This window comes from Oenanthe melanoleuca, chromosome 9 (assembly GCF_029582105.1).
Source record: "Oenanthe melanoleuca isolate GR-GAL-2019-014 chromosome 9, OMel1.0, whole genome shotgun sequence".
Taxonomy (NCBI): domain Eukaryota; kingdom Metazoa; phylum Chordata; class Aves; order Passeriformes; family Muscicapidae; genus Oenanthe; species Oenanthe melanoleuca.
The window spans coordinates 14,889,527-14,912,913 of record NC_079343.1 but is presented as its reverse complement, the minus strand read 5'-3'; the positions used below and the strand labels follow the sequence as shown (position 1 = coordinate 14,912,913).

At 40.4% G+C, this 23,387-nt stretch overlaps 1 protein-coding gene across 1 annotated transcript in view; it reads left to right on the top strand.

Annotated features, from left to right (window-relative positions):
- The window catches only part of SI (sucrase-isomaltase), a 43,952-nt gene extending 21,042 nt beyond the window's left edge, over window positions 1–22,910 (top strand). The window contains exons 23-48 of the mRNA XM_056498585.1: window positions 888–937; window positions 2,159–2,329; window positions 2,781–2,924; window positions 4,161–4,367; window positions 5,135–5,286; window positions 6,885–7,053; window positions 7,697–7,793; window positions 8,199–8,311; window positions 8,399–8,524; window positions 9,220–9,348; window positions 9,453–9,563; window positions 9,661–9,723; window positions 9,972–10,103; window positions 10,723–10,807; window positions 11,685–11,823; window positions 14,949–15,082; window positions 15,957–15,991; window positions 16,083–16,199; window positions 17,404–17,552; window positions 18,054–18,138; window positions 18,229–18,285; window positions 18,890–19,014; window positions 19,203–19,291; window positions 19,980–20,029; window positions 21,200–21,370; window positions 22,272–22,910. Of these exons, the coding sequence (XP_056354560.1) occupies window positions 888–937; window positions 2,159–2,329; window positions 2,781–2,924; window positions 4,161–4,367; window positions 5,135–5,286; window positions 6,885–7,053; window positions 7,697–7,793; window positions 8,199–8,311; window positions 8,399–8,524; window positions 9,220–9,348; window positions 9,453–9,563; window positions 9,661–9,723; window positions 9,972–10,103; window positions 10,723–10,807; window positions 11,685–11,823; window positions 14,949–15,082; window positions 15,957–15,991; window positions 16,083–16,199; window positions 17,404–17,552; window positions 18,054–18,138; window positions 18,229–18,285; window positions 18,890–19,014; window positions 19,203–19,291; window positions 19,980–20,029; window positions 21,200–21,370; window positions 22,272–22,334 (2,963 nt within the window). The 3' untranslated portion in view covers window positions 22,335–22,910. The remainder of the gene's footprint in view (window positions 1–887; window positions 938–2,158; window positions 2,330–2,780; window positions 2,925–4,160; window positions 4,368–5,134; window positions 5,287–6,884; window positions 7,054–7,696; window positions 7,794–8,198; window positions 8,312–8,398; window positions 8,525–9,219; window positions 9,349–9,452; window positions 9,564–9,660; window positions 9,724–9,971; window positions 10,104–10,722; window positions 10,808–11,684; window positions 11,824–14,948; window positions 15,083–15,956; window positions 15,992–16,082; window positions 16,200–17,403; window positions 17,553–18,053; window positions 18,139–18,228; window positions 18,286–18,889; window positions 19,015–19,202; window positions 19,292–19,979; window positions 20,030–21,199; window positions 21,371–22,271) is intronic.
- Window positions 22,911–23,387: the final 477 nt, after the last annotated feature.

Here is a 23,387-nt window from a genome sequence, read left to right as displayed (position 1 = left end):
CCCACACAACTCCTTTTCCTTGTGGGCTGTGCCAATCATATCTCCCAGGAAAACTCCCAAACCTCTGCTTTTTGGAATTTAGTGAAAGTTTGGGATGTTTTAAAGAAATAGAGCAGTGATTCAGCTGATTATTGCTGCCATAAATCCAGCAGGCTTTGGGTGGCTGCTGTGCAGGGGGGTGACATCTCCTTGTGCTCCTCTGGCCTAAAATAACAAAGCCATTACTGCCCTCACTGCTGCTGCCAAACTAAGCAATAAAACATTTCACCATTTTATGGCCTGCCCAAAACTTACAGGTTGCAGTTTTACTGGGGAACTGTTTGCAATTTGCTCGTTATTACACGATTTGTCCTTTTGTTTGTGGAAAATAATTAATTTTTTTTTTTTTTTAAAAGCCAGACTGACCACACTTTGCATTTATTTTGCCTGGTCATATTTGATTCAGGATTTTTGTTTTTCTATTTATTTCCTCTCTTATGGTTCCGTGGAATTTATCATTATTATTATCATCATCATCACCATTATTTTTGTATGAAGAATCTGTATTTAGGTTATGTTAAAGGATTATCTTTGATCAAAACTTGTATGTTTAAGACAAACTTAGAAGAAATAACAATAGAAGTAAAAAAGCACTCTATTTTAGATGAGCTGATTTCAATGAATTTTTGTGGAAAAAATTAGATCTCCTGGGAGACTGGCCAAAGGAAAAAGAAAAAACGATATTTCAGTTCCTCAAAGAAACATTAGTAAATATTTGAGTTGCTTAGTGCAGCTTTGAATGCAGTCCTGAGAATTAACAGTTTATTGGTCTCTAGCAGTGGCACAGCTCACCTTTAATTTTAATTTTTTCTGCTCTCCAAGTGTAACATTTTTTCTTTACCTTTTAGATACAGTTGAGACTAAAACCTACATTTACTATGAGTTTAAAGTTTCCAACGTAAGTATTTGATTTTAAATGATCTTGTTTTCATTTCTGATTTTTATCCAGTATCTTTCAAGAGCATTCTTTTCTTTCCTTATTCTTCTGTAATAATTGCAGGAAAACAAAATATTTGCCAAAGCCCAGAGGAATCTAGTTCAAAATACTCTCATTTAACTGGGATGAAATCTGTTGGTTTTTTTATTCCTAGTTAATACAAATATTTAAATAACTCCTATTTCCTTCCATATAATAAACTCAGCAGCAATATTTACCAAACAAGAGAACTCTAAAGCATAAGAGACATTTAAAACAGAGTCAAAAAGGAGAAGCACAGAGTGTTTGTGATTCTCAAAATAGTGACACTGTAAAAAATATATGTTTTATACTGTGAAAATACAGCTGAATATCTCCAATGAGTGAGGGAGACCCACACCTGCCTGAACCCTCAGAAACTACTCCAGGGTTAGGTTTTATTGTGTTATTTTAAGCTGAAAGTGCCTTTGCAGGGTCAATTGACATCAGGGTGGAGTCCTGATCATGTTTTTATCCAATATTTACAGTAGCTGTTACATGACAAGGATTTCAAAGAGCCTGATAACAAATTATTTGTACAATAATAACTTTAATATGGGGTAAAGGTATTCATTCCTTTGCCATGATGGAAGAGCATAAGCCAAGGCAGAGAATGCAGAGGGGCACCAGTGAAGCACATGAATTAGTAATTTTTTAAGCCTGGCTGCTGCTGGAATTTGAAACCCCAGTAGCCAAATCATGACTGTGATGACATTTGGATTAACAATTAACCTCAACGCTGCCATGGAGGGCAATAAGGAAACTCTACACACGTGTGACAGCCATGGTGCAGTTCCTCTGCCTGGACTCTTAATCTAAAAATGATGGATTAGAATCAATAGGAAGTGGTGTTTTTATATCAAGAGCAGTGAGAACCTTTGGTTGTTGGAACCCAGTGAGATCCCAGACAGGTGGAGTTTATCTGCCCTGCCACAGACCCGCCCCAGCAAGGAGATAAAAGCTGAAACACAACTCTGAAGATTATTTTATACATGGTAGAAAAGCTTTATTGTCATAACAACAAGCAAAGCAATAATTAATATGTGTGGGGAGATATATTGGGTTTTTATGCTACATCGTGAAAATCTTCATAGAAAAGAATTGTTAAATCAGGAGGATTTTTTGGCAGATCTTTTAAATGAGAATATGACCACTGTTTTTCAGAATACTCTACAAATGACTGCTACACACAGCAATTACACTGATCCAAACAACCTGAAATTTGAGGAAATCAAGATATTGGGGTTGTCCCAGGCAATAACATCAGTCACAGTGTATCAGAACAATGTTGTGCAAGAATATATCTCTAACATCACCTATGATCTTGTGACAAAGGTAAAGCAATAACAGGAAAATGGAAAGTAAACATATTTAAAATCACATCACCTTTATTTTATGGGTTGCAAAGGACAGTACTCAGTGCCAATGTTGTTTCAATGAAATACAATGTAAATTTTATTACAGAATAAAAGTACAATTGCATTCAACTCTGCTGCATAAAAGTGCATCTAAGTTATGTTGGCAGTGGAGCAGACAGCTTATTTCATGTATTTATTCCTGTTTGCTTCCAAGAAAGCTGTGGGATTAACTCTGTATTTTTAGAGTCTTAATTCTTCAGATTTTATCTGTAAAAATATGAGTGTGTGTTTGTGAGACTGTATCAAATCTTACTAGATGGGATTTTGTGAATTTTCGGTTTTTAAGTGTATTATTCTTAAGGACTAGCAACTCTTCTGGCTGATGGGATGTGACATTTAATAACTGTTTATTGTTTCATGTTTATAAGGTTGCTGTTATAAGAGGACTTCAGCTGGAACTGGGAAAATCTTACACAATCACATGGATTCCAGATGTCAATGAAAGATTTGATTGCTATCCCGGCCAAGATGCAACACAAGAAAAATGTGAACAACTTGGCTGCTCCTGGGAAGTAAGTCATAACTAATTAGACAGAAATAATCCAGAATAAAAGATTTTTCCTTCGTGGTTGTTACAGAATAAAAGTGGTCTGGGAGATTTGTAAGGTTCAAATAAAATGGGAGCATGGGTCTCAGCTGGCCTGTGCTGATGGATTTATTTACCTCAGTAGCTCACAACCATTGAAATTCTACCAAATTGTAGCAGGAATTGAGGGAAAATTAGGTATTTTTTGAAAGATGAACAGAAATAATATTAGAGTTATGAAAAAGTAGAAGAGCATCTTCATCTGCCTCAGTGACACCATGGCCTGCAAGGCTCAGCCCTTTGTGTCACCTAGGGACATTTTAAGCCAAACTAACTCCTCTGGATCTCAGTTTGAGAGGAAATCCTTGAGTTCCACAAAAATCGTGTTTCATTTGTAAACTTGTTTACATCAAGGAGCTATTTCCAAACCTTAATCTCCAACATGAAGTTCTTTAACACATGGTTTTATTTATTAGCATTATTAATTATTAATAAACATGTGGGTGCAACATGGCCTGGCAGGGTTGGACTTCAGAGGGTGCCTCTAACTAAATTATTTTCTGTTCTTCTAAATCTAAAATGCCTGTTTTGGGCTTTTCCTATAGGAATGAAATCCAAAATTCTCTGCTGGCTGCTCCTGCACCAGCACCTGCTGAAGCAGTTGATGGACTGCTCTGGTTTTGTTGCACTACTAAAAGAATTTTTTATGATTTCAGACACTTGGAAATGTCAGGAGATCTCAGATTAGTAGGATGTAATTTTCACTGGATACATTAAGGATAATTTATGTGAATAAAGCCAGTGGAAAGATCTGCTCTGATGTTGCCTGAGTGTGAAATGGGTTTTGGGCACATCTTGAAGGTGGGCAGAGAGCAATGGGATTAAAGGGGACAAGGTTTTAGGAATTTCCACAAGCCAAGATTAAACCATGTTGAGGGATTGATCTGAAGATCACAGCGAGGAGGGAATTAAATCCTTGTTCATTGCACAAGGATTCGCTTTCCTGACTGAACTATTTGTACAACCTTCACTGGATGGCTTTATTACACCTGAGTCAGTGGAGAGATAATTCTGCTTTAGTTCTTTATTCAGGATTCCATTAATTTCCTTCCCCCCCAAATTCTACATTTGACACAGACCTGATAAAAACAGGATTCCATGCTAATACCTAATAAAAATTCCAGCTGACTCCTGACCTGAAACTCCTTTCTGTTTGCACCAGCTGGCAGAAAATTGGAAAGTTCCTGCCTGCTACTACACCTCCAGCAATCCTTACTCTGCAGAGAATATCAGTTATTCCCCCTCTGGAATTGAAGCCACCCTCAGGGTGGACAGCTCCAAGGTCAGAGCTAATGATAATTACACTGCCCCCATCAGCACCCTGCGCCTGGAGGTGAAATATCATCTCAACAACATGCTGCAGTTCAAGGTAACTCCATCCCAGAATTCCTCAATTGTTTTATTTATGGAGATTCAATGGGCTTTTTATAGCCAAATTTATATTTCACAGACAGAAGCAGCCTCGTGTAAATGTTTCTCCTTCTAGCCAATTATTGTTGCTCTTAGCTTGCATCTTTTTTTTGTCCTAGAATCCTAGCAATCAATTTTACAAAGAAATTACATTAATCAAATGTTTAATGTCAGTGTATGTGTGTAATGTCAATCAGGAACTTTGAAACTGAAAGTATTTTGTTAATATTCAGGTAAATTTATCTGTAAGTGATCTCACAATTCTACAGTTTATTTTAACATTCATCATTGCACTTCTGTTCTAAAACTCTCTATGCACTGTTGTTTAACTGTAATTTATTGCCATGTGTTTAATAATATTGAGCTAAGTGATCAGACATCAAAAACTAACTTCTATCAGCTTTCAAAATATGGAAAACCTGGAAAAGAATCCCAAAGCTTGAGTAAAAGATGAACTAGAAAATTATTTATCACATTTGCAAAGTATATACACCTGTATTTTAAATATAAGTATGTTCTTTAAATTTATGTAGATAATTAGATGAGCCATTATTGGTCCAAAATAAATTTTAATGTTCATTGGTTGGGATTCTCTTCCCCCCAAAACAAAATCCTGTGGTTCAAGAATACACATTTGAATGAAAATACCACAGTGAACGTTTTAAAACTTTTAGATTCAGATTTCAAACAGCTGACTTGTTTTGATGAACTGACTTTTCTTCCCAGATCTCTGATGCCCAGAACCCACGTTATGAAGTGCCAGTGCCCCTGAACCTCCCCAGCTCCCCCAGCTCGGGCCAGGAGCGGCTCTACGAGGTCTCGATCCAGGATCGGCCCTTTGGGATCCAAATCCGCCGCAGCAGCACGGGCACAGTCATGTGAGCACTGCCCCTCTTTGGCACTCTGTGTGCATGGGGTAACTGCACCACCCAGCAGGGGCTTCTCCATCTTTTTCTGTCTGTAGAGTTACGATTAATAACACGAAGGAGACGCGTTTTTCGTGTTTTTAAATCTTATCTAAAGTACAGAGAGTTCTGCAACACTTCCAGCTACCAGCTAAAAGTGAGAAAAATGGAGGTGAATCTAGTTAGTACAAGGGATTTTAAAGCTAAACAGTCCAATAGAGAACTAACACCTTTATTATTTATACTTTCGACCCAATAACTAAATCTTTGTGACCTGCAGTGTAGCACTAACTGACCAACCAAAAACTACTATCTGAAATCATGAAAAATGAAGAAGACAGAAAGAGACAACACCCAAGAACTTCTATCTTGTCCCATACCTATTACTATATTGTAAAAATCCCAAATTCCAAACCTTTCACCATGTCAAATTACACATTTCTATTCTATTCTAATTTCTATTCTAATTACACACTCATGACTCTATTACTCAAATTTGGGAGCTTTCTCCAAGGTCTCAAATCAAAAGCAGTGTTCTCCTGGGGTCAGTGTCAGAAAGCACAGAAAGCTCAAAACTCCCAAGTTTCTGGGTTCCAACAATTTTATTTCACACATTTTTGGCAGCTTGTTTTTCACTGCAAAACTTCTTTCTGTGCATGTGTTGGAGTGAAGAGCACTGGCAGCTCTGAAGCCTCCCAAATTTCTGGGAGGCACAATGATTTTTCCATACTTCCTAAAAATATTCCTTAGGTAACCACAGCACTGTTCATTAATGATTGGCCATTTGGGTCAGTTTGGGGGAATGGTTAGGGGGGAAAAAAAATAGAAGAAACTAGTGTCCCAACTAACATGAGATGGATTTTGGTAACACAACAGATGAGTCTGGCAGGAGCTTTGTTTTTCCTTGATTAACTCAGAGTTAGAAAACAGACAACAGTTGAGTGTGTTATGTTTTTTATACAAAAAAAACCAATTTTATTTAATTTTTTAAAGTACTCAAGACTTAATTGCAAGTCGAGTTCCCTTTTCCTAGGCAGAATAACAATTCAACCTGCAATTGAAGCTCCTGGAACAATGAAATTCTCTGGCAGAGCCCACTAGGCTGCAGTTTGATTTCTAACTGGAAAGATGCTGATTTATAATAAATGTGACCTGTGAATGCAGTTTTAGTGTAATCTGCAGAGAATGTTCAGTGAACTGTAAAAAGCTCTTTATTTACTACATTCCATGTGGCTCCAGTGCTCGGTCTGGGAGGAAAATAGGATTGTAGTGTGCTGAAATGCATTTTCTCACTGAATTGCTGAAAAAGGACACAACTTGCAGTGCTTGATGCCTGTGTGCAATTCCTCTCTGGGAGACACAGAGGACTTGGTGTCCTTAAATCTTTCAGCAATTCTTACACACCCCCATTTCATGTCCTTTAACTTTCCTTGACAACCACAACAGTTTTCATCCACTTTTACTGAGGAGTGAGATTTCCAGAGAAAAAGTGGCCCAAAAGAAAATATCTGCCAGAAACACAGCCCTGAGGATGCTCTATTCTTATTTTCCCTTTCCTCTTCCCACTTCAGCTGGAATTCAGGCCTGCCCACCTTCACCTTCAGCGACATGTTCATTCAGATTTCCACCCGCCTGCCATCCCAGTACATCTACGGATTTGGGGAAGTTGAGCACGTCAAGTTCCGACACGACATGAACTGGGAAACCTGGGGAATGTTCACCAGGGACCAGCCTCCAGGTGTAAGTAGGCAAAGAAGATGAAAATGTGATTTTTTTTTTTTGAACCAATGACTGGAGAAATGGATGAAAGCATGTTGAAATACTAAAATCCAGTGGATGTCTGCTGTTGCTGGGCATTGATTCTGACCATAATTATCATAGTTTGGAATTTAGATGGTGTCTCCATGGCAAAGGTCTTCTGTAAATCCTTTATTTGTGACTTGCAAGAACAATATGAGGAGCTCAGGCCCTCAGCCAGAGGTTGGAAGGTGACACATGGCTTAGGAGTAACAGCAAGTTCCTCCATTTTTTTTTTTATTCTACTCAGCTCATTGTTTTGAAAATTAGACATGAGTCAGAACAATTCCTGTTGCTTGGGGATTAATTTAGTACTTACACAGGTAAAGCAGAAATCTTATCACTGTTTATTTGTCGTAATTCCTACAAGATAGCAAGTTTCCAATTATCAGGGAATGGCCAACAAAATAGCAGCAGCTAATTCTAGCTCTAACTTCCAGTTCAGGCTGGAACACATTTTGAGATGTACAGAGTTTATTTGCTATGTTTGGCAATTGTCTCACATTTTATTAAATTTATTACTAAATGTTAATAAGCAAACGTGTGCAATATTTCCCCAGTAAAAAGTGTTTTATTTTATTTGCAGTACAAGATGAATTCCTATGGTTTCCATCCATTTTATATGGCCCTTGAAGAAGATGGTAATGCCCACGGAGTTCTCTTGCTTAACAGCAATGCAATGGGTAAGAAAAACCTTCCCTTAAATCTCTTCACTTAGATCTCATAAAATCATTTAATGGTTTGGACTGGAAGGGTCGTTAAAGCTCGTCCTGTTCCAGTCCCCCTTCCACTGTCCCAGGCTGCTCCAAACCCCATCCAACCTGGCCTTGGACACTTCCAGGGATTCAGGGGCAGCCACAGCTTCTCTGGGAACTCCATCCCCACCCTCACAGAGAACAATTCCTTCCCAACATCCCATCTGAGCCTCCTCTCTCTCAGTTTGAAGCCATTTCCCCCATCCAGTCTCTCTAGCCCTTTGTAAATTGTCTCTCTCCATCCTCCTCCACGTGTTCCATTTTTACAGCCAGTGTTTTGCACTGGTGGCACATCCAGTCCTCCTTTTCTCACTTCCTTCCTTTCCCTTCCAGATGTGACTTTCCAGCCCACCCCTGCCCTGACCTACCGCACCACCGGAGGAATCCTCGACTTCTACATGGTCTTGGGCCCGACGCCCGAGCTCGTGGTTCAGGAATACACCCAAGTAGGAGCCTGACTAACGCTGGGCTTTGCTGGGCTGGGCTGGTTCCTCTTCCCCTCCTCACCACCAGCACCTTTCCCCTTTTTTCAGCTGGTTGGGCGCCCAGTCATGCCAGCCTACTGGTCCCTGGGGTTCCAGCTGTGCCGCTACGGATACGCCAACGACTCGGAGATCGCCCAGCTGGTGGAGGAAATGAAGGAGGCTCGGATTCCCTACGTACGTTGGGGGCAAACAACATTTGAGCTTTTGGCTTCCTAGCATTGACTTAAATCCATTTAAACACTGCAGCAGCAACCAACCAAAAAAAACTCACTGTGGTAGAGAAGGTTTTGTGCCACGGACTCTTGATTAATTAATTTTCTTTATTATTCCCACCAAAGAATGACAGGAAGGAGCAGTGGTCAAGAAAAACCAGCAGGGGAAAAAGAATGAAGCAGCATAATTTCATTGCCATAATGCTCTGTGTCAAGTCAGCTGTGATTTGGCCCAGGTTGCTGTTGGGATAGTAGGAATAGCACCTAGATCTAACAAAATTATGCTATAAATCAAATGTGGCTTCATTTTAAATAGAATAATATCAATGTTTCAATAGAGAACAACTATTTCCATTGTTTCCTTACAGCTGTGGAAATATAGGTGCAGTACATACCTATGGAAAAATCTATTTTTTTTCTCTGTTTTGTTTCAATTTCTCCCCTCAGTTTAGATACAGCAATGAAAGGTTTATTTTGATTTGGACCTGCTCATGGATTGTGTAATATTCATTTAACAACTTCAGCCTGAAGTTATCACTCCTTCCAATTTTACACATCAAAAGTTCCCTATTTTAGTTATTTTGGCCTATTGTCAATATTTGGCAAAAAGGGGGCGAAAATAACTTAAAACTAATTGAGTTTTTTTTTGAACTGCAGGATGTCCAATATTCAGATATTGACTACATGGAAAGGAACCTGGACTTCACCCTTTCCCCACATTTTGCTGGATTACCGGCTCTTATCAACAAAATCAAAGCAGAAGGAATGAGATTTATCATTATCCTGGTCAGTCTGGAATACTGCTTTTAAATTTCCATATAGCATGACAAAATGGAAAATACATTCAATGTGAGTTTTGAGCATAAGAGTAAAAGTGTTTCTAACTGTAGGATCCAGCCATTTCTGGGAATGAAACCGATTCTTATCCTGCCTTCCGCAGAGGTGTGGAAAACAATGTCTTCATAACGTGGCCTGATAGCAATGAAATTTTGTACAACAAGGTACTGTCCAGGGCTGAGTATTTAAACATGTGTGGTGTTGATGCTCAGTTTGTATTTACTGAGGTTTGATTATTTTAAATATTCTTTATTCTATTAGGTCTGGCCATTTCTTCCCAATGTCGAAATCGATGAGTCACTGCCTCATGACCAAGTAGTAGAGGTAAACAATGCCATGGTTTGGTTCTGGACTCAAATATAGACATGAACCAATTAAAATAGCAGCAAACTCACTGATAATCTCATGGCAGGGATAAGTTTCAGAAACTGGTTAAGCCTTCCTAAAAGCCAAAAACTTTAGTGAACAAGCAATTTTTTTTTGTTTTGTTTTTGTTTTTTTTAATTCCAGAATTTTAACTATTGAATACCTTCAATCCCCTTATCTGTCTTGTTTTCCTTCTGTTTCTACAGAGATTTGGAGCACACTGTGCTTTCCCAGACTTCTTCCGCAATTCCACAGCGGAGTGGTGGAAGAAAGAAATCCTGGAGGTCTACAACAATCCCAATGCCTCAAAAAGCCTCAAGTTTGATGGCCTGTGGATTGTAAGTGATGCACCTGATTTCTGGACTGTTTTTCTCTGCCTGACACTGGTGGAGAGGGTCTCAATTCCTAATTCCCAGTAGCTGCACTGTTCTGGCAGAAGTATCCATGTAAAATTCCCATCAAGGAAATGTTGGATTTGACGATCTTGGAGGTTGTTCCCTTGAAACAAAGAATTGCTGAATCACAGAATAGTCTGGGTTGGAAGAGATCTTAATAATCTTCTATTCCCATCCTCTGCCATGGGCAGGGACACCTTCCACCATCCCAGGCTGCTCCAAGCCCTGGCCTTGGACACTGCCAGGGATCCAGGAGCAGCCACAGCTGCTCTGGGCACCTGTGCCAGGGCCTCCCCACCCTCCAAGAGAACAATTCCTTCCCAATATCCCATCCAGTCTTGCCCTCCTTCAATTCAAAGCCATCCCCCTTTTTTTCATCACTCCATGCCCTCATGGAAAGTCCTTTTCCTGCCTTTTTGTCAGTCCCTTTATGGAAGAACATGGGATGTCCAACTGAGAAAGCAGCTTCAGGGGCTCCTGAGGAACCCTACCATGCTGCTTGTGTGTAATTCAGAATTTTTGGTGTTCTGTAGCTACCTAAGGGATTTTGTTCTGTTTTTAGGACATGAATGAACCAGCATCTTTTATAAATGGCGCCATGGGTGGCTGTAAGAACGACCTCCTAAATAATCCCCCCTACATGCCTAGTAAGTCTGATCCCTCCTTAAAACACTTTTAGGTTTTTCTGGTTCCTACATAAATTCTTATCTGGTATGAGGGGTATAAAAGCCAAAATAAGGATGGGTTTATAAACCCACAGCTTCTCACTGAACATGGACACGCTGCAAGTCCAGATATTCCAGCAGCTGTGCAGCACTTTGTGAAAATAAAGTTCTTCCCAGCTCCTTGCTGCATATGGATTTTGATCCCTATTTTGTGACTAAGTGCCGTGCTTGAGGCACAGCAGAGAATTGAGCTCTCTGTTTTGCAGTTTTCTCAGATGAATAATGCAATTAATTAAATATTTAGAAAATATCCATGTGTCTCCTCTCATTACCATTTATGTGAGCAGTTAAGTGCTTGAAATGCTTCGCTTTCTTAGCTCAGCTTTCCTGAAGTACTGGTGTAATGTAGTACTAATTAGGAATTATTTATTAATGGTTTATTAGCATTCTCTCACTGCTTACTGTTGTATTCAGGTTTCATGAGTGGTTTCTCAGGAATTTCCAGGAAATTAATATTCAGACACAGATCATACCCCCACCACACCCATTTTTCTGTTTATGTGGTTAGTGTGACAGCATTTAAAAAGATTTGAGATCTTTTCTGATATACTCTGTTTATTCTTTGAGCCTCTGTAGTAAAAGAATCTGTAACTGAACTATTAAAACATTCACAGATACCTGCATAGGAATATTGGAAATATTCTATTTTGGAAATGCTATTTTTATTATTATAAATAAATAAGTGACAGTATAAAGAGACTGAATACCTAACAAATTATGAAAATTAAGAAAAAAAAGTAACTCAAGTGATTAATACATGCTTATTATTAATAATAAATATTTCTTCCCTTTCCACAAGATTTGGCATATAGGTCAGAAGGATTAGCCTACAAAGCTCCATGCATGGAAGCTCAACAGTACCTTGCAGATGGGACCCCAGTCAGACACTACGACGTCCACAACCTTTATGGATGGTCCCAAACCAAAATCACCCTGGAGTAAGTGCTTTGCAAATTCCATGCTGCCTCCAAAATGCATTCCAGATGGATATTCCATGTCTGCACTCCTAGGGCCAAAACTTCCACTGGTTAATTTGAGATGCTTGAGTGATCTCTCTCTTCACTCTGACCAATCTGGTTTTTCAATCCAGCTCCAAGAGCAGGTGGATGCTCCAAGGGCTGGGCAGCTGCTGGAGTTATTCCAGTCAGGGATCTCCTGTGGTGCAGGAAGGGTGGTGGGAGCAGAGCTGCAGGAGAAGGTGAGGGAGGGTCTGTGCAGGGCTGAGCTGAGGCTGTGCTTCCATGGTTCCAAGCAAGAAATCCCTTCTGCACAGAATTGCTGCCATTAAAACATCACTCACTTCTTGTTTCTGGGTGTTGCTGGGCTTGCCTGGCTTACTCTGGTTTTCCTCACACTCCACATCCAGTGAGAGAAAATGAAGACAGTTTTTCAACCGTATGAATTTCAGAAGAACTCCATTATGTTCTCTATTTAAAATGAAGTGAAAAGGGGGAATGGTGACTTTCAAAATGCAAAGTGTGAGTGCAAAGCTTTGCTTTGAAGCATTTCTCTTCCCAGTTCCAAGGCCAATGCCATTATCTGTCCCTCTGAGTTGTCCCCAGCTGCTTTAGATAACGCCCGATCTCATGATAACAGAGCTGGGCTCCTCATTTACAATTCAGCAGTGAGCAAGGAGAGATTTCCTGTGCAGGTCTTAACCACCCTAACGCCCTTGGTAACTTTGATATTGCCATAAAGAGAGAAAATATCATGTTTGCATCTGTGAGAGGATGCTGCATTGGCAGCAGGCCAGGCAAGGCAGGGTGAAATTGTGACAGGACAGGAGGGAATGTCTGATCCCTGTGCTGCCAGCCCAGTCTGGTGGGATCTGGGCATCACAAAATGTTGGGGCCTGGCTGAGCTCCCTGTGCCCATCAAAGCCCCTCCAACTCTCCCCTCCTCAGCTGGGAAGAGCAGGGAAGTACAAATATTCATGGATTGAGATAAGGACAGGGAGAGACCACTCACCAATTACTGTCACGGGCAAAACAGCTCAGTTGTGGAGATCAGTTTAATTTACAATGAAATCAGAGAGGATAATGACAATTAAACCCAAATCTTAGTTCCCCCAAGTCTTCTTTTTTTTTCATTCATTCCCTGTTTTCTCCCTGCTCCCCAGCAGAGGCAGAGGGAACATGGAGCAGGGGTTGCAGTCAGTCCATCACACGCTGTCTCTGCTGCTCTTTCCTCCCTCCTCCTCTCTCCAGGGCTCCACAGCTTCCTGCCAGGATCCAGCTCCAGCACAGGCACCCCACGGGATCACAGCTTCCTTTGGGCATCCCCTGCTCAGCTGTGGGCTCCTCCAGGGGCTGCAGGTGGATCTCTGCTCCCTGTGCTGCAGGCAAACCCCAGTCCCGGAGCCTGGAGCATCTCCTGCCCCCCCTGCACTGACCTGGGGCTCTGCAGGGCTGCTTCTCCCACATTCCTCACTCCTCTCTCCAACTCTTGGATCTACATCTTCCCTTTCTTATTCCTGTTATCCCAAGTCACTCAGTGCTGCTGATGGGCTCAGCCAGGGGCAGGTTCCTCTTGGCTCCATCAGAAAGGAGGAAGCTTCAGAAGTTTCTCACTGGAGCCACCCCTGCCAAAACCTTTCTGTGCAAACCCAGTGGAGCAGACAAGAATTTGATAGGAAAAGGAGTACCACCATCATTTCTGTGTTTTAAGCACAAACTGAAATATTCTCCTCTCTTTTGCAAGGCACTGCAACAGAAATCACTGCAGTAAATCTCACAGCTCACACAGATATTCTCACACTGGAAATTTAGAGCAAATGTTATCTACAAAATATATATACACATATATTTCAGTATCAAATTTATTTTTTGGCAGTAACTGAAGGGGTACTTGTGAAACTGAAGAAATGCTATAATTTATTTTGATACTAAACCATCCAAACAGAAAGATTATTTGCACACAAAACACACAAAAGACTGTAACTGAAAAGTGAACATCAACATTTTATGTAACCTGGTGTCATTTCAGTTCTCCATCCATTAGACACAGAACTTCAGGATATTGCCTTGATGCTGTTCTTTTGTAATGAGGTTTCTGCATAGCCAGAGCCCTTATTAGTGAACACAGGAACTGTTTGGAGGTAAATTAAGCCTTTGTGACCTGAATAATTGTTTTTCATGGATAGAGCTATGGAGCTGCAGGCCTGAGCCTCCAGCCACAGCACACTCAGGTCCTGAGCAGCTCTACACGTGACATTCACTGTCTGCACCTCTGAGATTTTAGCTGCCACTTCCAAAGTAATCAAGGATCCTAGAAAAGTTACTGTTTGTCTGGGAGTAAATAATTGTGGCACATTAGTCTGGTTTAATTGCTGCAGTAATTGAAGTGTCTCTGCTGTAATTGTGGTGTCACTAAAGCTGCAAATCCTATAGAAAAATAAGGAAATAGTGTCTTATTGGAGCAGCAGTTTAGGCAATTATGGGGCTGTCATTGGAGAGCAGTGGGATTTAATCAGGGTGATCTTCTGACTAATATTCATATTGATATCCTGTCACCTTGGCCTTTTGGAAGGGACTACAAATCCCTTTTACTACTATTATTATTATTATTATTATTATTATTATTATTATTATTATTATTATTATTATTATTATTATTATTTCTTCAGCACTGTTAGTCAACTAAGCTTACCCTGAGAGGCTCAAAGATTCATTCTTGTGAGACTTTTGCTTTGATTTTTGCTAAATTATTTCCAGTTGTTGCTTCAAGTTTTTGGGTACTTTAATTAAGGAATGACATGCCATGTGGAGCCCTTAGAAAATGGGCTTAGGAAAGTTTTTCTACGTTCCTGAGTTAGCCTGAGCTGGAAAACTCCTTTTTAATCCCTCTTTTGCCAGTTCTCTTTGCAGCTGCAGCTGGGCAGCTTTGCTGGGATTGTGTCTGGATCATATTGCATTGCCATAAAAAGCAGAATGGATTGGATGTATATGATGCAGCCCTTCACTGTGATAATACAAACCCATATATTTCTTTCCAGAGGCTCTTGTGCAATAAATCCTCGTGCAGTGTTTCTCCTGTAACTGTTGCTGTGCCTGTTTCCACCCAGGGCTCTGCAGGCTGCCACCAACGAGCGCGGGATCGTCGTCACCCGCTCCACCTACCCCAGCAGCGGGACATGGGCAGGGCACTGGCTGGGGGACAACACGGCAGCCTGGGACCAGCTGCACAAATCCATCATTGGTAGGTGCCAGCAAAAGGGTTTGCACTCCTGGGATGGTCAGATTATGGGATGGCTTGGGCTGGGAGCACGCACACTTGAACAGAGGAACAATGGCGAATCTTTATTCCGCACGATCCTCAGTTTCTGTGCTCTTGATAAAGTGTGATCTTAAGTCGTAGACTACATCACAATAAATTATTATATTCATTGGTGCAATCAGCTCAATATATTTGGCAAAAGTTTTGCAGAAGTTAATAAGGCACGTACACGTTTACACGTGCACGTAGTCTAGCTACAAAAATCCTTCATGTATCTTTTAAAATCAGTTTCCATGCTAATGGCCTTGTCTTCTGCCTTGCTATGGATACATTAGGAATTCATCAATTGCTGTTTCCTCTACTCACTCAGTTTGGCTTACAGGCCAGCTGTCAAGCCCTCCATAGCACCTCATCCAGTTCCACCCCTGCCGTGGCAGGGGCACCTTCCACAGACCAGGTTCTTCCAAGCCTTGTCCAACCTGGCTTTGCTTCTCCTCCACCTCCTTGCTTTCTGTATTCCTGTGATTTTTAGCTGAAAAAACTGGTTTGGCAACCAGAATTTGGGGTCAATTCTTCTTTTTTTCTTATTTCCTTCTGTACCAGGTGCTGGGAACTCCTTTAACTCCCTTGGGACCAGACCCTTCCATTCCCTGTGTCCAGCCACTCATTCTTTTTCTTTGTTCTTGTCCACCCACATCCCATCTCCTTCTGTAGCAGAAAACACGACACATTAGAGAAACCGTGGGGCTTGTATTTGTTTTTTTCTCTTCTGATTCAGTAGTATAACAAACATTGTCTATGTAACCATAATGTAAAAAAACCCCAGCCAGTAATTCCAATTTATTTCTTTTTTCAGGCATGATGGAGTTCAGTCTCTTTGGAATATCTTATGTAAGCTAATGAGTTATTAACTTATATTTAATTACTGTGATGATGTACACAATAATACAGTTTTCCATTTGGGTTATTCTGTAAATTTCAGACAGGAGCTGATATCTGTGGCTTCTTTGGAAATGCAGAGTATGAGATGTGTGCCCGCTGGATGCAGCTGGGTGCATTTTACCCATTTTCAAGGAATCACAATGGGAAAGGAACAATGGTGAGTTGCAGTTTTTTTAATAGTTCTTAGCAGCTAGGCCTTTGAAACACACAGGCAAAACCAGCCAGAACAAGGCACAATTGACCTGGCTGGAAAAAAAAAAAAAAAAAAAAGTACATTCCAAATAAAATGGAAAAGAAAATAAAAAAACACTTTTGGCTCTTTACCAAATGAAAATTGTCATTATTTCTATGCTGGCTCTGCTCTGCCTCCCCATCACCTGGGAGATTTTGTGCCCACAGAGCTTAGTGCTCTGGGATTTGGACTTGAAGCAAGTTCTAACTTTGCTCTCACTGAATCAAACTCTACATATTTTCCTCTCTGTGCCATTTGGATTTCAATGAACTGCAGCAGGGCTAAAATGGAGGTTTTATGGCAAAGACACTTCAAGAAACAGAACTGACCTCGGTGCTCTCAGCCCTAATTGCCCATAATTATACAGCAAATGAGAAAATGGGCCAGTGTAATAAGATGCTGGAGTGAGACTCAGGAATTTCTGTGCTCTGCACGTTTGTCACCATCAGATATTGTATTTCTGCTAAAAGGAAAGGGAAATAATTGCCTAAATGTAGGCTAAGGAGTGGAGTGGAGAAAGCTGTAAAACAAGATAACTGGGAAAATTTAAAAGAGGGAAACAGCACTTCTGTGGCAGGGAAAGCTTCAGGTCTAGCAGAGTGGAGCTATTTAGATGGCAAATATCTCATGGATTAAAGTCTCCTTTTGAAAGGCGGCTGCTTTATCTCGCAGCACACACCTTCCCCAGGCCTGTGAAAGCCTCCAAAATGCAGATTCAGGGTTATCGTGGTGCTCCCAGTCTCACCCAATTTACCAAGGTATTGTTCCATCCATTTCATAAAGGTTTGAGGCTCTCCTGACGCCAGTCCTGGGCGCCTCGGGCTCCTGCTGGGTCTGGGAGCAGAGGGCAGCTGGGGATGGACCTGGGACGTGCCACGCCCTGGGGACACTGCATTCACCATTTCTACTGTGCTCCCCTGGGTTTTTATCAGTTTTCCTCTTTTTGTTCCCCTCCTGGGGCTGACAGTGACAAGTTTTCACTTGCCCCTGAGTTGAAGAATAAATAAATGAAGATGCTCTGCTTCAGAGGAGAAATTTCCTTGGTTTGTTTTGCTGTGTTGATTTTGTGTTTTCAGCTTTCTTAGGCAGTCCAGCCCAGCTTCTCTAACAACACCCTCTTCTCTTTCAGAGGCAAGATCCTGCTTTCTGGAATACAACTTTTCATGACATTTCCAGGCATGTGCTGAACATCAGATACACCCTGTTGCCTTACCTCTACACCTTGCTGCACGATGCCCACGCCCACGGCAGCACCGTGGTCCGCCCTCTTCTCCACGAGTAAGTGCAATTCCCCTGCTCTCCTCACCAAGAATTCCCAAATAAAACTCCTACAGCTGCCACCCCCTAACAACAGAGTTCTCTTTGTTGCAGCATTTCCTAGTTCAATTAAAAAAAAAAAAAAAAAAAGTCTTGGCTGGGAAAACGAAGTTTGCGATTTGCTTTTTTCAAAGAAATTCATAAAGCAGTGGCTCGAATTAAAAAGTCTGTCCAAAATTTTATTATTGTAAATATTAATCATAAGACCTTCAGAGTTTTGTTGTCCCAATGTACTGAAAAGCAAAAGCAAAGAAAGGGACAAAAAGCCCTAAAGCTAAGCAGTAACTTGCAATTCTCTAATGAGCGTCACATCAGGATCTTTGTGCAACCATTAATTGATCTCTGCATTATTAACAGCAATAACGAGGAAATAGAGGCTAGATGGAGGGGTGAAAGGAGTGACAGCAGGGTTTTCAGGAGGAACTCTTTGGGGAAGTTCAGCTCTGGCTCTCCTCCTGACAGGTTTGTGGAAGACAGGGTAACGTGGGACATCGACGAGCAGTTCCTCTGGGGCGCCGCCCTGCTCATCAGCCCTGTGTTGAAACAGGTGAGCTTTTCAGCATTTCTGACTAAAGTCAGTTCAACTAAGCTTCACTTTTTGACTTGGGGTGCCTGAAATTTGTGTGTTTAATTGCAGAATGATCGGACTGTGAACGCTTATTTCCCCAATGCCCGCTGGTATGATTACCACACAGTAAGTCATCCTAAAAAATTGTATTTTAAAACTTGTGTTTTCTGCCTTTTTTACAGACAGGGAGGTGGGAACACTCTCCTCCTAATTTGCATTTAATATAATTTCTTAGAAACAAAATCTACCCAGCTGATTAAAGAAATAATAAAATTCCTCGATTCCTTTATAATAATGAATAATAACATGAGCAGAGTTATAATAAATGAAAAGGTGAAGTAATACCTTTAATTTAGACTTCTTTTCATTTTTTGTAACCCTCAAATGATACACAGAAAGTTTTTGCAATGGAATGCTCTAATAAAGAGAGAGAAAAAAAAACAAGTTTAGCTGCATAATTAAATCTGGAAAATAATAGCAGATTTGGAACTAGGAAGAGCAGGATCAAAACTCCCTTCATTCATCACAGGTTTGTGTTTCACCCTCTTGGCCCTTTGGTTCAGCTGCCATCACCCATCAGGCCAGGCTTTCATGAAGCCAAAATTTCAGGGCTCCTCTTAATTAATAGTTACTCTTGCAGTAACAACTCCTAATTAACCTGTCTAGAGAAATATTATCATTTCATTCTGAAGGAAAACCCTGTAAAAATCCCTATTTTTTTTGTACATAGAACATAGACACTGGCTTTAGGGGACAATTCCAAAATTTATCAGCTCCTTTGGAGCACATCAACCTGCACATCCGAGGTGGATACATCCTGCCTTGGCAAACACCTGCTAACACAACTGCCTACAGGTAGGAAGAAGTGAAAATTTTCATTTTAATTTGGCTTTTTGGTGGTTTTTTCGGGTCTTTAGTAGCATGGGATGGGAAGACGGCTATTCACTTGGGAGGTACACAACTTTTCTGTAAGGGAATTACAATTTGGGGAGTGTGGAATGTGATTAGGTGAGGAAATGGAGAGAAAATTGTGTTTTCCACAGCCGGAAAAACCCGATGGGACTGACGGTGGCCCTGGATGATGCCCTGTCTGCAGAGGGACACCTTTACTGGGATGATGGGGTTCACATTGGTATGTCCAGGGCTTCTGCCCTTCCTAAAACCCTTTTATCTTCTGCTCTGAGACTGGTTGGGTATTGCCAAGTGAGGCTCCATCCCTGGGGATCCTCAAAGCCCAAATTCAAGCAGACAAAAGCAAACCCAAGGATGTGAGCTGGGGAGAGAGGGAACAAACTCTGGGGTGTCAGAGGAGGAGCAGAGGAAAGGGGTGGACCTGTGCCAAAGCCACCCCATTTCTGGGGGACAGACCTGAACTCACCTTCAGAGGCAAAACTGACATTAAACCTGCACACCAACATTACAGAAACACGATTCTTCCTGACTGAAGCCACACCACGCTGGATTTATAGAACTAATATATTGTATAAATGAAATCCTGCCCTGGGCCAGAGGCAAGGCAGATAACAAAGATTCCTCCTCAAACTGATGGGAACCATGACCAGACATCATGTGAGAGCTCTCACTAATCCCCTCAACATGGCTAAATTTAAATTGTCTGAGATAAGAGACATGGAGTTGTCATTTCTCCTCCCCACCCAGAGTGCACTACCCTGGTATTTCTCTTTATTTACATATAAATACATCTCTTATATTTGTAAGTTGTCCATAGACACAACCCTTGAGCAGAAATTTTGATTATGTGTTAAATAAGGTGGATAGCAAAGACATTTTATTCAATTTCATTCTTTTTTTTTTAACAGATGCATATGAAGATGGTGTTTACCTGCTGACATCATTTACTGTTAATCAGGTAATCACATTAGCTCATATTTATTTAATAGTCACTTCAGGTGATTTTTTTGTATTTTTAGCTCTGGGTATTTTAATTTGTCTACATATCCCAACCTTACATGTGATTAAACTGGGCTAAGAATGAATTTAGGAGTGAATCTGAAGAGTATTGTTAAGTACAATAGTCAGATTTCACTTCTTGCCATAACCACTGGAATATGTGGAAATAAATTAGTCTCTAATTATAGGGACTTTTGGCTTAAAAGAAAAGCTCTTTCTATTGTAGGAGAAAACACACTTTCTTATTTCATTATTTTCCAGTGTGCCACAATGTCTTCTAATTTTATCCACACTATTCTTTCTTCTCATTTAATTCTGTCTTTGTCAAATAAAAGGGTGTTAATTGCTAAGGAAGGGAGTTTGTTTTGCTAACACTCAATATTTGCAGTTGTAAGGAGATTATAAAATAAAAGCACCTTTCCCTGCTCTTACAAAAACTGAGTAAGGAAAAGCCTAATTAAAGAGGTCTTGAATCAACCAACAATGGGAAACACTCACCCTGGGAGCACTGAATACGTGGAATTGTGTCACAGCATTTGTGGGGGATCTGGGTACATCCTAAAAAATCCAAAATCTACTTAAAACCAGAGTAAGTGAATGAGAGGGGGCTGTGATGGGGAGGCAGGAGCTGTTCTGGGAGGGCAAAAAGCAGCAGGAGAAGAGCCTGGAGCAGCTCTCACAGCACTGGAAGGTGAGGCTGGGCAGGGCTGCTCCTGCAGCTCTTGCTGCCATTCCTGGGGCTGAGAATTTCTTGTTTTTTCACTCCTCACATCAAGCAGCTCAGTGGCAATGAAAGGCACAGCAGAGCCCAGGATTTGGCCAGGGTAAAAAAAGCAGAGAAAAGCTTTCAGTATTTGAAAAATAAGTAACAACACTCAGGTATTAGGAAAAAAAAATTGGGAAAAATAACCAACCTGGAGTGAAGACAGCAAATGAAAAGCTCAAGTGGATTTCAGAGAATTACAGAATGGTTTGGGTTGAGAGGGACATTAAAAATGTCATTCCATGGCAGGGACACCTCCCACTGTCCCAGGTGCTCCCAGCCCTGGACACTGCCAGGGATCCAGGGGCAGCCCCAGCTCTGCATTTGCACCAACCCCAGTCTCTGATATTTGTCTTTTCCTTTCAGACTGTTCTGGAGATCACAGTGACTCACCAGAATTACACTGACCCAAACAACCTGATGTTTACTGTCATCAAAGTCCTGGGAGCTCCCACCAACTACACTCGGGTGACAGTGACACAGGATGGGCAAACAATCCCATCAAACCCCACCCTAAATTATGACCCTGAAACAAAGGTGAGATGCTGCTTGAAGAGTTAAAAAAAAAGGTTTCCCACCACATTTGTGCTCTTAAACCTGTGGAGATTCAGCTGTGATACTGTGTTTAAAATAATTATATTTTTAGAATGTTTATATTTATCATATTTAAAATATGTGTATATTTACCACATTTAAAATAAATAGATATTTACTATATTTAAAATTTTTATATTAGCATATTTTAAATATTTGTATATTTACAATATTTAAATTATCTATATATTTAGTATATTAAAAATTATATTAGCATATTTACAGTATTTTATATATTTACCATATTTAAAATATACCATATTTCAGAAAGATGTCACATTTAAAATATCTATACATTTAGTATATTAAAAATTATATTAGCATATTTGCCATATTTAAAACATTCATATATTTACCATATTTAAAATATACCATATTTGAGAAAGATGCCACAAGCATCATCAGAAAATGACTCTTTAATACCATTTAATGCCACTTTTTGTTCAGCTTCCTTGCAACCTGGGAGGTGTGACAGGAGCAAAAGCATCTCTGAGCATTCTGAGTTTCTGCTGTTGACTTTTTGATGGGAAAAAAATTCACATCCACTGTTGAATTGTAGCTTATTCCAAGTTTTGCTGCCTCTTAAAAATTCTTTTATTTTTGAAACCAAAGGAGCCTCAGCTCTAGAAGAGCCTGTGGATGAAGGAAGGGATCAGAGTCATGGTCAGACTCCCAAATCTGTGCTGGTTAAACTGCTTGGAGTGATACAAACACAAACTTAGGAAAACAGAGGAATAAATTCTTGCAGTTTCAAATGAGAAGCCAGTTTCTCCCAAGGAACACAGAAAACCCTGTGACTCTTCAGGGCCCAGTTACTAAATGTGCATTTTGTGTTTTATGGCAGCTCCTGACAATCTCCAGTCTCCAGCTGAACCTGGGCCAGAACTACACCGTGCAGTGGAGCTGAGATGGAAAACAGCATCAGCCACTCCCCTGCATCTCCTCCTGCTTTAGAACTAGGTTTCAATTTCCAAAGGGATTTTTGCCACCTGGAATTCTTTTTCCCTTCCAGCCACCCCAGTGCAGTCAGTTCACACCCAGGTATTTTGCCATTCCAGCAATGGCACTTTAGGATAAATTCATCTTTCAAATCTGAGAAGTGGAGGGGAAAACTCTGTTTTTTCAGAGTAGAATTCCTGTCTGACTTCATATCTGATACATTTTGTAAAAAAGATGCGCTGAAGTGGAGTTGAAGCCATAATTTAGCCCATGTTTAACTTCCATTTTAATTTTAATTACACCCATGCAAGCCATTATTATGGAGAAGAATTTAAGGCCAGATAAAATAGATGCAAATGTGTTCAGATGACTGATTTAGCATGAAATAATGTTTCAAGCTGTTGGTCTATAAAATATTCAGATACTTGAAAAAATAATTTGAAGTTTTTGGGGGGGGTGGGGCTGTTGTATGACTTCAGCCACATTTGTGTTTCTTGTGTTTTAACCTGAAGTTGTAAAATTAAACCTGAAATTTTAAGGTTAATTAATGAATGTTGGTCTCTGTTTCTTTCACTGAAAGAAATGTTGTTGTTGTGTGTTTACCATAATAATAATAATAATTCACCTTAAAACCTCTTTTTTATCCCAAGAGTGTATTAAGAGGCTGGGAAAACATATTTACAATTAAATTTGATGGGAATAAGCTGCTGCAGGAGGTAGTGGCAATCTCTAGTGCTTTACATTCATTTAAAGGATTGTTCTTTGCTTTAAAACTTTGGGGTACAAAACTCAATAACCAACATCTCACACGTGAGTTAATGTAATTATGGGGTGAATTTATTGAGATTTCACTGTGAAATGATAATGAAGTTGGCAAAGAAAATTATTATTTAGGAGTCATCTTATACTTTGTGAGGGTGAGGAGGCACAGAAATTTCAACCCACTCCCTCTTTGTCCCACCATTCTGCACCTCTCATCTTACATTGGAAACATCAGGGACAGCCAAAGGCTTCCAAAAAA